The sequence below is a fragment of the Prionailurus bengalensis genome, chromosome A1 (assembly GCF_016509475.1).
Source record: "Prionailurus bengalensis isolate Pbe53 chromosome A1, Fcat_Pben_1.1_paternal_pri, whole genome shotgun sequence".
In the NCBI taxonomy this organism is placed as follows: Eukaryota; Metazoa; Chordata; class Mammalia; order Carnivora; family Felidae; genus Prionailurus; species Prionailurus bengalensis.
The window spans coordinates 192,045,940-192,060,975 of NC_057343.1; the positions used below are offsets into that span (position 1 = coordinate 192,045,940).

Sequence of the window (15,036 nt, forward strand, 5' to 3'; positions counted from 1 at the left end):
CATCTCTGCTGTTTTTCTACTAGACCCCATTTCTGAATAAGCCAAAGGAGCTATGTTCCCACTTCCAAGGGGAAGCAAGAAAGTTAATCTGAATTTTGTTCTAGGTCCCAAACATCTGATAACATCTAAGAAGAGCCAAAACCCAAACATGTTCCAGGACATTATCTTCCAACAAACCACGGCCTACACTGGCATCAACACCCCCTACCTTCAGTGATTTATGGAATAACAGCTATTGGTCACCCGACACTTGCAGTTGATCAGACCCTACCCTGGATTCCTGGAGAAACGCATACCTCAGACCCCTTTCCTGTATAAAACCCTAATCCCAAGCGATGCTGAAGCTCATTCTCCTTTCCTTTCTGAGTCTCCCAGACACTCCATCTGCTATTTTCTGTCTGTCACTCATGCTATTCAATAAATTCTGCTTTCACTTTCTCCAGATTATATTTGATTTCTTCTTGCATGAAGCACAGGACCCTCTTACTGGTCCTGCGGGAGACCCCTCTGGGTCCCAGCCTGCCTATATCATAAGTATATGGTAAAAATTATAGTTATATTTGTGTCAACATACCACTTTTTATGGGTTCCTTTTTGGAGCCAGGGATGGTCCTTTGGTGGCTGTAATGGTTTTTAGGTTATATCTATCTCTGTTTGTCTGTTTATCTATAGGTATATATATTGTTCTTTTTTGTTTCCTTAGTTGTTGGTGGTAAATATACAGGATCTCAGAGTCTTTTTCTGCTCAAGGCAGCACAATTATAGATATTTGAAGATTAACACCAGTACAAGGAATATCCACAGAAAGTAGTTCTAGTACCATAACACTCCAAGTAATGGAGAGATTATTACATACAAACAAAAATCTGTATCGTATTAGAGTCCAGTTTCTTTCAGATACCACTTTTCTTTGGGCTGATCAGCACCAATTACTGACTAGTGCTGTAACTGGTTAGGTTTTTTGGTCCCACAAAATACAGCAGGAAACAGGCAGCGCAAATGAATGAATCCTGCATCTCCTAATTACAAGGCTGGCAACCTCTTCCTCCAAACCCTCAATCTTCTTAAGTTCTCAGAGAAAATTTTCCCTTGGCTGTAGCTTATCTTCTTGTCCTTTCTAATCTCTCCCAGTTTGTATATTCATGTTGTGACGCTATTACATTCCTTATAGTCAAAATGGATCATCAGCCAGTTGCTCAGACAAAGGAAACAGCCACTAATCAATGCAAAGCATAGTCAGAAATTTACCTTAGTTCCTTGAAGGGGTCTGCCCTGACATTAGGTGTCTCTATAGATTTAGGGAACACTGTGCCCTCCGCTCCTGTAAACAAAAGAAAAAAGCAAACAGAGGTTGGAGACTTTGCATGTCACCTGGGGACACGATCAGCACAATGAGTGGAGCTAAATGTAGTGAATCCTTCACACAACCCAAAGCACACATTTTGCCATTGGCTTTAGCTTCCTACCTTTAGTGAGGGCGGGGGGGGGGGGGGCACTGAATCAAATCATGCAAACAGCCTGTGAAAAAACAAGGAGCTGCTTTTGAAAGTGTTCTTGCTGAGATCAGAGTGAGGCCATGAGGCAAATACAATGTTAACATTAAAAAAAAAAAAAAAAAAAGCCTAGAAATGGCACAGTCTAACTCTTGTCTCTCATCAACTATTAATAGTTACCCAACTGGAAATGTTTTGAAAAACAGCAGCTGAAGCCCTCTTATTTCAGTGTGGGGCACAAATCATAGAACACATACAACATCTCAGCAGTGGGTGGATGGTGGAGAACACTATAACACTGTAAACCATTCACCTAATAAAATCCAGCAAAAACATTTTTCCCTAAAGTTCTACACTATTATCTTGAAAAGTTAAACAAAACAGAACACTGTGAGAGATCATTTGAAGTTCAGTGCTTTCACACTTTGAGTATTATTCAACATTGATCCCCAACCCAATCTAGACAGTTAGCTCTTGACCTTTCTACAAGCTTTTATCTTTACAACTTGTTATCACCAACTGAACCTTCCCAGCCATAGAGGTGGTGATTATCTGATTTGTCTGCTCCCAAAGTGTTTTTCAACTCATTTACGCCTTAGTTTATCACAGACAATTGCACTGAATATTAGTTTTTCAATTAAACTTAGCTAGGCAGTATCCTGCACTTTGAAGTAAAGGTGTTGATTTTTATACATTTTTTTGGTGTAGTTCTTTGAAGCCACAAAAAGGGGCAGAATAATACCTTGTATGCATGTGTGAATTTCTAGAATCCTCTTGCATTGCTATGATGTCTAGAATTCCTCCAGTAACCACTGATATTACAAATCCAGATTTATCTTAGCTAAGTCTAGGAAAATGAAATGGTTTCTTGACTTTTGTAGCAACTGTAAAAACAAGTAAGACTACTGCAAGTAAAATCAGCAAACAATGCCTCAAATTTTAACATCATGGATGGTCACTAAAGTATCCTGGTAAATGATAACTATTAATCTGAGCTAGCATTTTGAGTGACTACTACAAGCCAGATACCATCATGTACACATCATATGTACTAGCTCATTTATTGCCTGCAACCACCCTACCAACAGCTGCAGTAGGCAAAGAGACGTTTAGTGTGGGGACATTAAAGATCTTTTTCTGCCCATAGACACTTTTGCCTTTCAAGACACCAACCCACCACCTTTCAAATATATCAAAATGTACCCACAGTCTCAATTATATACAACATTTTTTGATGTAAATTTCCTAAGCATGTTGTTTTATTATGCATACACTATTTTGCCCTAGTGATTTAAGCTTTATTATGTTCTTTATAAATGTGGTGGTTCATTTTATGTGTCAGCTTGACTTGGATCATGAGGTAATCAGATACTGAGCTAAACACAACCTCTGGGTGTGAGGGTGTTTCCAGATGAGAGTAGAATCAAAGGACTTAGCAGAGCAGTGTGCCCTCCCCAGTGTGGGTGAGCATCAGCCAATCCTGTTGAGGGCCCGACTAGAACAAAATGGCGGAGTAAGGAAGAATTAGGTTCTTCCTGTCTAACTGCTTGAATTGGGATATCAATCTTTTCCTGCCATCAGTGCTCCTTGTTCTCAGGCCTTAATACCCAGACTGGAATCTACACCATTGACTGCACTGGTTATCAGTGAGCCTTGGGACTCATTCTGAATTATGTCATGAACTTTCCTGGGTCTCCATCTTATAGACAGCAGATTGTGGGACTCCTTAGCTTCTATAATGACTTGAGCCAGTTTCTTATAATGACTTTCTTCCCATAGGTAGATCCATATTGACTCTGTTTCTCTGAAGAATCCTGACTAACACAATAAGTGAATAAGATTGGGTTGGATTATAGACTATAATGTGGCTTTTGTTACACATGTATTAAATTTTGTTTTGCAGAGCATACGATCCACATCTCCAAGATTTTTGTGATCCTTTGAAGAGCGCCTAGACGAAAGATACTGTAGAGGGTGCCTAGTAGGTAAAATAGGCCAGGAGAAATCACGGGACAATGAGTGACACATTGGGACGTGGCTCTAAAGTGTCTGACCCAAGAGCATGGCTTTAGTCACCTCTCAGTACCATCTCAAACCTGTTGTTGAGCAATTCCCATCTGTCACTACTGCAATTAACAGGGGCTTCCCTTGAAAGCCCTTCCCTTTCTATTCCTTAGAGATGCTTAGTTCTGAGCCACTGGAACCTATTTTTGTTGTTGTTGTTGTTGTTGTTGTTGTTGTTGTTTTTAATGATTAAAAGGAACAATTATACACCTGATTAAGGCTAGGAAAGTTATTTCTGTTTACATACACTGTGTCGACTCTTTAGTACCAGCTCATATCTCCCCTTCCTCTACTAAGAAAACTATGAAAACTGCATGAGAAAGAGCATTACCTCCCTTAAAATCAACCCTAATTGTCTGGCTTACCGATACAGCAATCAGTACTGCTCATAGACAACCTTCATTATTTGAACTGGTATTAAAATGCTGTGAGGCTTTGTGTTTCACTGATATCTCCTGTATCCTCCTATCATTTTATAAGGCCCCTTGAAGCCCAAGAATACCTACTGCTTAGGACTATGCAAAATATATACATATATAAGGATATATACTACATTTATTCAGTTCAATTGTCCAAAAATGAAGAATGCCATTTTCTTAAAATGAACCTCAAAAGCATGCACTATTTTCTTTATTTTATTCAAGCTTTGTGCTGCGTCTGTTTCTCCATTTGTCAGATACACTGACCAAACCTCATTTGCCACTTCTTAACATCTGGCTGTACTAAGCTCAGGAAGGAAGTGGTGTACCACAGCCAGTGGCCCCTCGCTCTGCCACCCTTTTAAAGAAATTCCAAGGGGGATAAAAAAGGTTATATGAAGTCATCTAATACATTATGGGTGCTCACCATATGCTTGTGGAACAACCATGGTCTCCGAAGGTCACATACAGAATACAGACAGATTCAATTTTAGGTTCCCTAGACTTCCACCAGACGCCTTATTGGCCTTCAATTTGGTACTACTTATTTCCAATTGGTACTAATACTTCTATGGGAGTACTAATTTACTGTCATAAAACTCCTCATGTATCACATTGCATTTTTAATGAATGTCCAAAATCCAACTCCTTTTAACTGTGCCTCTTAAAATAAAAGAGCTATGCTAAGAAGAGAATATTATTTGGGCTAAATACAAATATTGCTTTAAAATAAAATGAGATCAAAGGTCTGTAGTTTCTTCCCCAGACCAAGAAAACTAATTGTCCTACAAGACAAGTGGGGCTAAAAAACAGGGGCTCACAGTCACATGAATAGTGAATGCCTGAGCTGAGATTCATATGCAGGCATCTGAACCGAGGCCCTACTTTTAGCCACTATACCCTAGTGTCTTGTTTTCTGAATGCCAGGAGAATGTGGAGCCCATAAGGTGGCAAGACAGCAAAACCCAGGGGTCTAGGCTCTCATAGAGGATCTGGGTGGTTGACGGGCTCTGGATGTGGGATCAAAGTAAAGGGCAAGACACTCACTAAGGCTCCTTTTGCTCCCACCATCCAACCAGATGCCCTCTGATTTTGTTTTTGATGCACTTTGCCACAGGGGCCCATACGTGCCATCCATACTGGAAAACAGACTCACAGATATGACTTCTCAGGGGAATGTACCAGAATTTCTCATTATCTGAGTGTCCTTGGGCATGAAACCCAATCTCTATGATGCTCAGTTTTCTTCTCTGAAAAGAAAGGATATTAATGGTAACTTTATCTCCTAGGGGTCTTGGAAGATTGAACAAGATCTTTGGCACATAGAAATCAGCAGATGATAGTCAATATGATACTGCTTATAGTACTAAAATATTTATGAAACCTATTTTTTCTCCCCTTATCCAGGTCCTCTATGACTCTTAAAAGTGACATTTTTAAAGCACATACTAGAAACTAGAAATTATGGAAATTGTTTTAATTTGATCATTATTATGAGGTAGGGACTATGGATGTCTGTTGCTACGGATGTGGAATCTGACACTCAGGGAAGTCAGGGTATTTTCCTATGGTTGCACAGTGAAAAGGAGGTGTCAGAACCCGAACTCTCATCTTTTGGCCCTGGAACCAATGTCTGTGACTACTATTCTAGACTGTCTCTTTCATTATATTAAATCATTCTCTACTTGTTCAGCTTTTTATGAGATATGAACAAATCCCAATGTTTATACCCTCAAGTAACACTTGCTAAATCTCCCCTCACCTCTCTTCTGAAAACAATCCACATGCACGATGAGATGAGATATTAATACTTTTCAAAAACACCATTTATTTCCAAGTCCTATCAGGCTTCTGCTTTTAACACCATTTTTAACTCTTCTAGAAGCTCCAGAGTGGACAAACATCCATCAGGATGAATTCTCCCATCCCCTATCTGTTCTTAGATAATAAATTATTCTCGATTTTATTATTTCAAAAAGGTTTCTATTAAAGCCATACCTACTGATTCCCTCTTCTGACACAATATAATTTACTGGCAATAAATGTTCATAAACAGTTTGAGTGAAAAATCCATAAAGCCATTTCAGTTTTATTTTAAGTTCCATTAATGTCCCTCAAAAATGATTTCATCAATGTGTTTCCATTAGATGGTTCTCTGCCCAATAACTTAATTCCACACAATCAATTAGGAACTTATAAAGCATGTGACAGGATCTATCTAAAGTGTTTTGAATCACCATAAAGATTAGCTCAGTGGTTCTTTTTTCCTTGCAGTACAGGTAGGGGGTAAACTTGTCAAAAAATCTCAAATCCCCTCCATTGCCATAGTAACAAAAAGCCAGCTTCTCCTCTCGGGAAAGCATACTCAACTTTGGAGGCTTTCCCCTCAAAGTGTCCCAGATGTCAAGAGACCTGAAATCCAGTCCTATCTCTGTGATCCTATGCAAATCAGAAGACCTCTCTGACCCTTGATTTCCCCAGCTATAAAATAAGGGATGGGATAAGAAGTGTCAGAGCTAAATTGTTTTCCCCTCAAATCAAATATTTCATCAGGTAACAATTTAAACAGATGATTGTCTTGGGCCACCTCCATTCCCTACCAGGAAAAAAAAAAAAAAGAAAGAAAGAAACCTTGAAATATCAAAAGAAAAAATGCTAAAACTTTTCTGTGTTTAAGGAGGAATCAAATAATAGCAAATAGACTTTTGTCCAATTTCAAACTGCATTTAACTGGCAGAACTGCTCGCTAGAAAATAAATTTCATAAGAGATAAAACAGTAGATGGAAAAATTTATTATAGAGGAAGCTAACTGCGAAAGCAAAACCCTGGTTCATAAGTCTTTAAACTCCAAAAAAAAATGGGGAAAATTCAATTTTGTAAAAAATAAAAAACACTAAAGTGCCTAAACCTGCATATGTTAAATAAAGCCATGAACCAGATCCTGAAAGGCAAATTCACATCTGCAAAACACACTACAAGAAAATTGGACTTGAGAGAAGCATTAGACACAAAGGAAGAAATACTATACTAGATGTTATAATAGTAGGAGCCAGAAAAATTGGATGATGAATCAAATTTTTGTTGTACACGAAGAACTGATCTTTCAGACAGTAATTTCAAGGAAAACTTTCAAAAAGGTCAGAAATGGTTTAAGTGTGCTGTTTAGAACATTGATTAAGGAGTTAAGCTGGCTTAATGGAGTTTGCTCTGGTAATTCTTTCTTAATGTGCCTGCATTAAGATTGGCACAATTATGATTAACGCTTTTGTATTAATGAACATAGACTAAAACTCATCTTTGGGCTTGAATCATGGGGCCAAAATAGTCAAAATGCCGAGTTAAAATATCTAATCACCATTGTTTGAAGTCAAAACATTTTAAGTGTTCTAATCCGTGTTGCTTGGGTAGATATAACCTGAATGATAACCCTAAACAAGAACCATATTTTACTTGAAAAGGATATATTTTTATACCAATATTAGGTTATAAAATCGACAACAGATTTCAATCTAAAAAATGGTGATAAGAAAAATGGGAGAAGGAATGATTTGATCTCCTGAAATACCAGAGAACCGACAAACCAAAGACCTGATTTTTAGTGCTGCTCTTCTATGAGTTAGTTTATTATATGGCCTTTGGCAATTTGTTTTCTAGTCTTATTTCCCCATTTGTTATACAAAATGGGGGTGGAGGTTAGATGATCTATAAGGTTGTTTCCAGCTCTGCTGTTTTACAATCCTCCAGGTAACCTGGCTGGATAAACCCAATGGACCAGGAAAGGGACCAGAAAAGGAGGCTGGTAGGTTTGAAAAACCCAACATTCAACATGTTTTCAGCAGGAAGGTCTAGAAATGAGCCAAACAGACATGGAGTCCATAGTATAGGAGAGCACAGTGCATTCCAGTAGTGTGTGCTATTAGTTTATTTATTTATTTTTAAGTTTATTTATTTACTTTGAGAGAGAGTGATCATGTGGACTGGGGATGGGAAGAGAGAGAGGGAGAGAGACAGAGAATCCCAAGCCGGCTCCACACTGGTAGTGTGGAGCCCTATGTGGGGCTCATACCCGCAATCTGTGAGATCACAACCTGAGCTGAAATCTAGAGTTGGATGCTTAACTGACTGAGCCGCCCAGGCACCCCTGAATGCTATTTTCAAATAAAAATATCTAATAGTTACAAATAGTGATAAAGACTTGAAAGGAAAATAAAAGAATGTCTTTGAAATACAACTTGGGGTCATAACTTGGTCTGGCAGGTAAGTTTCCCTGAGAAAGTGAAATTCTGTTGGCATTTGTAAAGTGATTAGGAACAAACTAGTTAAGAGGGAGGAGTGGCAGTTGAAAAGATAATGAAAAAACATCAGGGTTGGGAAGTTGAAGTTAATAAAGATCTGTGTGGCCAGACTATTTTTTGCAAGGGTCAGCAGCATGGGATGAGACTGGAAAGGTGGGCTGATCTGGGTAATTCAGAACCTTATAGGTCACGGTGAAGGTTTTAAGCAGGGATCTGGCTCGATCCAACTGGCATTTTTCAAGATCACTGAGCCAACATGCTATCATCTGCATGTTTGTATCCTCCTAAAACTCATACATTGAAACTCTAATCGTCATTGGAACCTCACCATGCTGGCACCCTGATCTCAGGCTCCCAGCCTCCAGAACAGTGAGAAATTCTTATTGATTAAGCCATCCAGTCTATGGTATTCTGTTACAGCAGCAGCACCAGCAGCTGACTGAGACACTGTATCATGGAAAAGACACTTGAGGAGGGTAAGGATAGATGCAGTGGGGCAGAGAGAGGGATGGTAGGAGGTTGAACCAGAGAATTGGCAGCACAGATGGAGAAAAGTGGATGGGTTTAGGAGATATTTAAGTGGAAAGCCAATGGGATCTGGTGAGGCACTGGACAAGACAGAGAACAATGGGTATCAGAGGGCCCAGGGGAAGAGCTGACATGGATGGTCAAAACCAGGTGATTAATACTCAAGGCCAGTGGTGCCCATGGCGACCTTCTACATCTCCAATGAAATCTAGTTTTTCACATTTGATATTTTAATTGCAACTAAAATTGCCTTTACTTAGTAAAAGAAGCTGCTCTGAATCTGACTACATTTTTCTTATGAAGGTGTAGGCAATGTGACAAGGAAACTCACAGTTTCCCAAAGTATTTATAAACAGGAAATATTTTTTAAAAAAACTATGAACAGTATAGTAATTTCTTGAATAATGAACATTGTCTTCCTTGCAAGATAACTTTCTAGTTACTCCAAAATTGTAGCTAAGCACGTTTCACATTTCACATATCTGCTACTGTTTAAAAGCTTTCTAGATACAGGAGAAATGGTTTTTGCCTTGTAAGTCCAGGCTAGAGAACACAGTTACATTTTAATATTTAAATATTCCTTAGAGGCCTATTTTCCTGAATAGCAATCCCAATATCATGTTATCCATAAAAGTGTTTCGTGGGAGTGCTGATCACAGGAAATTCCTCCGAAACAGTAGTGTTCTATTTATTTCATAACAAGAATTTTTGGCTTCCTCCTAATGGTAATGTACAGTGAAAAATTCTTTTTAAGGAAGTGGGTTGGGTTATGTCTAATCTGGGATTTAAAATGAACTGAGTAATCAGTGAGATTGCAGAGTTTCCATGAATTTCAGGGCTAAGCACTTTGAAGGCGGCTGTCGGCTTCTGAAAGCCTTCCCAACATGAGCAACAAACAGAAACTTTGAGTGGATAAAGTCACTTGAAGTAATTTAATCCCATTGTGTTTCTCCGGCTGCTGGTAGCATTTAATAAACTGCTCATGCAAAACATTTGTAGTCATTACAAGTCATTTCCAGGATACATACCAAATATTTTCTTTTCAGGAATTAGGGACAATTCTCCTGACCAAAATGTACAGATAATTAATTCACTCAACAAATATTTATGGATGACCTATTCCATAAATGGTTTTGGGGGGAAAACAGATTCAGGCTTTTCTTATTTATGAGATCACAAATACAATTTTCAAAAAATATATAAAATCTCTAGCCATCCTAAGTGTTGTAATATTCATTGTCTATCAACATTTAACAATTACCTACTCTGTGGCCAGCACTGTATTAAGGCAATCCTGGCTATGAAGATCTAACGTCTGCCCTTATGAACTTTTATGGTGGCTAGACAGATACTGATTTTTATAGTGACAATTATTGTAAATCATGTATTCTCAGTGGGGTCAATGTAGCCCCCAAGGGTACAAACACTGGTTCTCTTTTTTAAGTTTATTTATTTAGAGAGAGAGACAGTGAACATGTGCAAGTGGGGGACAGAACAGGGGGAGAGGGAAACAGAAAATCCCAAGCAGGCTCTGTGCTGGAGCCCAGCTAGGGCTCTATCTCACAAACCATGAGATTAAGACCCGAGCCAAAAACAAGAGTCAGATGCTTACCTGAGTGAGCCACCCAGGTGCCCCCAAACACTGGTTTTTTATAGGCACAAGAAATCTTTCTCTGTGCATAGATATACACACAATGCATAAAATGGCTTGCTGCTTTTAAGGAATAGTAAGGAGAGGACTGTAGCTGGAGTGGAAAGAGCAAGACCGCCATAAGATTTCTGAGGCAGTCAGAGGCAAGGTCACGTAGGAGCATTTGGTCCATGTGCGTGTTTGAGAATTTTATCCTAATAGGAAAAGGAAGCCATTGAAAGGCTATAGAGAGGAGAATGAGATGATCAGGTATGTTTTTTTAAATACTCTGGGGCAGATATTAAGGACTGTCGGCTTGTCACATTTTAAGCACAGCACATCCCCTCTTGCATTTGTCTATGATGCAGCCTGGAAACCCAAACTACTCAACTTCTCAGACTCCCTTTTCAGTGTTAGGTGGCTGTGTGATACAGCCTTGGCCAGGGAGATGTAGGAACACGTGTCTGGGGAGATATTTTCTTCCCAAATTAAAAAACAAAAAAAAACAAAAAAAAAACCCAAAGCATAACAAAGAAGGATTTTTGTTCTTTATTCTTCCCTTTCTGAAATAGAGAAGCAATGCTTTGAGGCACAGTAGCCCTATGAGACCATGTGAGTAAAAGCCATATTGCTAAAGGTGTGAAAGGAAGAAGATTGAAGGAATTTTGTCTCTTTATAACATTGTTCTGCTATAAGCCTTGGACAGCATACATCCAGAATTATTATTACATAATAACAAATCCCCAACTTGTTTAAGCCACTACTGGTTAGGCTGTCTGTTATTTCCAACAAAATGGAATTCCAATAGTTACAGGATCTGACTATACTGTATAAAATGTAGTACAAGGGATCAAGAGCAAATGCATGCAAATCAGTTAGATGGCTATTTTAGTAGCCAGGTAAGAAATAATGGAGGCCTAAAATATGTAACCCATAGTGAAAAAAACGGGAAAGGTGAACGTGACAGGTACTGAAGAGGTAGAGTTGAAAGAACCTGGTAGTATGTATGAGGGGTAAAGGGGTAAGAAATGTTCAGGTTTGGGGGAAGAGCAAAAATTTAGTTTTGGCTATGATGAATTTAAGGTATCTGTGGGTTTTCCAAATTCAGATGTTTATGTAGGCAGCTGGATACAGAGGTATAATACTCAAGGCAGAGTTCTAAACCACTGGCATAGAGATTTTTGGAATACAGATGATTATGGAAACTAAGAAAATGGGATGGGTGGTCTGATCCAAGAAATGGTGAGAGTGATAGACAAAGATAGCCAGCGTCAGAATTTTAAGGGATTCCAACATTTCAAGTTTTGCTATCGGAGCATGAACTGAAACTGAAAAGAAATGGCTTGTGAGGTTGGAAGAAGACCAGGAATGGGTAACATAGGAAGTCAAGAGAAAAAAAGTACTTCTAAAAAGTGGAAGGAGTTACCCATGTTAATTGGTACTTAGAGGTAAGAAGGGAAATTAAAATGCCCATGAAGGGGCGCCTGGGTGGCTCAGTCTGACTCTTGGTTTCAGCTCAGGTCATGATCTCACAGTTTGTGAGACTGAGCCCTGTATCGGGCTCTGAGCTGACAATGCAGATCCTGCTTGGAATTCTCATTCTCTCCCTCTCTCTCCAACCCTTCCCTTGCTTTTGCTTTCTCTCTCAAAATAAACACATAAACTTAAAAAAGAATGCCATGACATTTAGCAACATGCAGATCACTTATATAATCAGAGTCATTCTATCAAGAAATGGAGGCAGATTCTTGTGGGCAGGAGTTAGTGGGAAGGGAAGAAATTGTTATAAGCAAGAGCTACTACTTTTTGACAAGAGAAATATAGTAAGATAGCTGAATATTGGATATTGGATATTAGATATCAGAGTTTAAAGTTCCAGCTCTGGTTGGTAACAAAACTTTTATAGGGGCATTGGTCTGCTCTATGGCACCTGCTGGGTAGAGGCACATGTGCTTAGCTACTTGAATGTTCGTGTGCATAATGTGGATATTCAGGTTCATGTAGATGGGGGACTTTAATAGACATGTACACTGGGTAAAGTGTAACAAGTTTAGGGTTGTACAGGAAGACTGTGAAGAGGAATATTATACTGGGCAAATTATTTAGCTTTTTTCAAGCCTCAGTTTCTGGCTTTGTGGAATGGGGATTATAAAAGTATATATATAAGGTTGCATGTCCTTGAACACTAAAGTGTCACCAAACAACAGATATCATTATTTATTATAATAGAAGATTAGGCCAGTAATACAGAAGAATATCATTAAATAATTTGAATGGTAACCATGGAGAAAAATAAAATAAGACAATTTAACTGAACTGGCCATACCATCAAGGTGCACATTTTATATATTTTTGTAGAATGTGAAACTGCAGAGCAATTTAAAGATCCACGTATAAAAATATTCCAGCAAGATATGAAGAGACAAGTAGTTTAATTAAACAAACTCTACTCTAGAAACCAATAGACCAGAACTCATGCTCGGTGTATCATTAAGCCAAAACTGGAAAATATAAAAGGAACCATCCAAGCAGCAAGGAACCTCATTTTAGTTTCTTATGACTTCACTATTTTTGATAGTAAATAAAACTACACAATAAAACAAAGAACTTCAACTCACTGGATTTGTGTAACAGATAGAATGCTGGAACAAGGCAGCCTCTAAGTTAGGATGGTATATGAACAATGGAGCATCATCAACAAGCCGAGAAGGCTGCTTGGCAAGGACAGCACACCTGGGCACGAGAGAGACTCCATGTTCTGTGTTCTCAAAGATGATGCACTGTGTGTCTCATGAATGACATGAATGTGGCACTCCACCCATGTTCCCCTCCAGGTCTTTGCGAGACAGGTGGCCAGAATCAGGCCAACAGTACAGGGAGATGGGGGAGAGAATGGATACGAACTGCACGATCAAGTTAAGGACAGCACTCGTTCTGCCTGCCCTTCCTCTTGGGAGTGAGTGCAAAATGAAAGCCCCGAATACACGGCTTTCTTAGGCAAGACTCAGTTCCCAAGTGTCTGTCTCACAGTGTGAGAGCAAATCAAGACTCTGAGGCTCAATGGACACTGGTGAGACCCAAGAAAACAACACATACATGATTTTAAGGGCTTCCTGGTCATTGAAAAAGAAGTGGAACACTCTGTGCCTGTAGCCAAGCAGCTGGGGGGTGATGCTTTCCTATAGAGAAGGAAATTGAAACATTAATTGAGGACCATGGAGAAACACTGTCTAAAAAATAATTGGAGAAACTTATAAAGTCATTTATAGGAGATCAAGATGACGACTTGAAAAGTAAGGACCAGCAAATTGAAATCTTAATAAAAGTCCTGGATGTCTCAAAGCATTAGAACACTTGAATGCTTTACTTTCAGAATATAATCTTATATGAAAGTAAGCCTCAAAATGGGGATACTTTACAGGTGACTTAAAGAGAATTTTGATTTGGGGCACCTGGTTGGCTCAGTCGGTTAAGTGTCCAACTTTGGCTCAGGTCATGATCTCACAGTTTGTGGGTTTGAGCCCCACATCGGGCTCTGTGATGAAAACTCAGAGCCTGGCGCCTGCTTCAGATTCTGTGTCTCCCTCTCCCTGCCTCTCCCCTGCTGACACTCTGCCTCTTCCTCTCTCAAAAATAAATAAACATTAGAAATAAAGTTTTTAAAGAGGTAATTTTGACTGTATGATTTTCACCTTACACACTGTATAGATTTCTTTTACCTTTATCCCTAGTATGGCCAGCATGTCACTTATCAACATCCATTCCTTTGCCAACAAAATATTGGTATTATTCATGGAAGCAAAGTACGCAGCTAAATACTTGCTTTCCCAGACTCTCTTGAAGCTAGGGGTGGCCATTATGACATGGGTTTGTCTAATGCCATGTAGGTAGAAGCCTACTGGGGATGAGTATGGGGTGAGCTTTTTCTGTTCTAGTAGGAAGGGACAGATATGGCTGGTACCACTGTTATTTCTGATTATCAGTATAATCTGGAGCTGTGAGAGCCATCTTCCAACCATGAGACAAAAGCCAGGTGGATTTCAGATATATTGACCCAGACACAACTAAGCTACCAGCAAGTGTCTATCAATAGACTACTTCTTATGAGTGAAAACCAAGTCCCTAGTTATTATTCATTTGAGCCACCTTGTGAGAATTCTGTTATTCACCCCTCCCTGCATAAGAGTCAATACCATTCTACCCAAGACCAAGGAGAGAGAAGCAAACAGACCCTTTAAGATGATCATACTCTTCACCTAGAATTTTTTTTTTTTGCCATGAGCCAAATGACCAAAAGTTGGAAACCACTCTTACTAGACCTTCATATGATATTGAAGTACTTTTTCATTGATCGCTGACTGCAATTCTATGTTCTCAGCCAGAATTTTTTTTTTCTTTTTTAAGTGTATCAAATTCTTTAAGGCCCAGCTCAAATACCTCCTCCATAACGAATCTTTTCCTGGTCCTCTCTCAGTTATCACTAATTGCTCCTTCTTTTGTGCTTCCATAATGCATAACTGAAATGCTGGATGAACACTCATTTTATTCTATCTTGTGAGACAGTCCATTGAGTGTATGCTGCCTTCACTGTCATATAAAGACCACG

The 15,036-nt window shown here is 39.1% G+C and overlaps 1 protein-coding gene across 3 annotated transcripts in view; it reads right to left on the bottom strand.

Annotated features, from left to right (window-relative positions):
* Positions 1–15,036, bottom strand: part of SGCD (sarcoglycan delta) — a 564,070-nt gene that overhangs the window by 108,738 nt on the left and 440,296 nt on the right. For all 3 annotated transcript variants that reach the window (XM_043597493.1, XM_043597502.1, XM_043597487.1), the window contains one exon: positions 1,249–1,321. In XM_043597493.1, the coding sequence (XP_043453428.1) occupies positions 1,249–1,321 (73 nt within the window). The remainder of the gene's footprint in view (positions 1–1,248; positions 1,322–15,036) is intronic.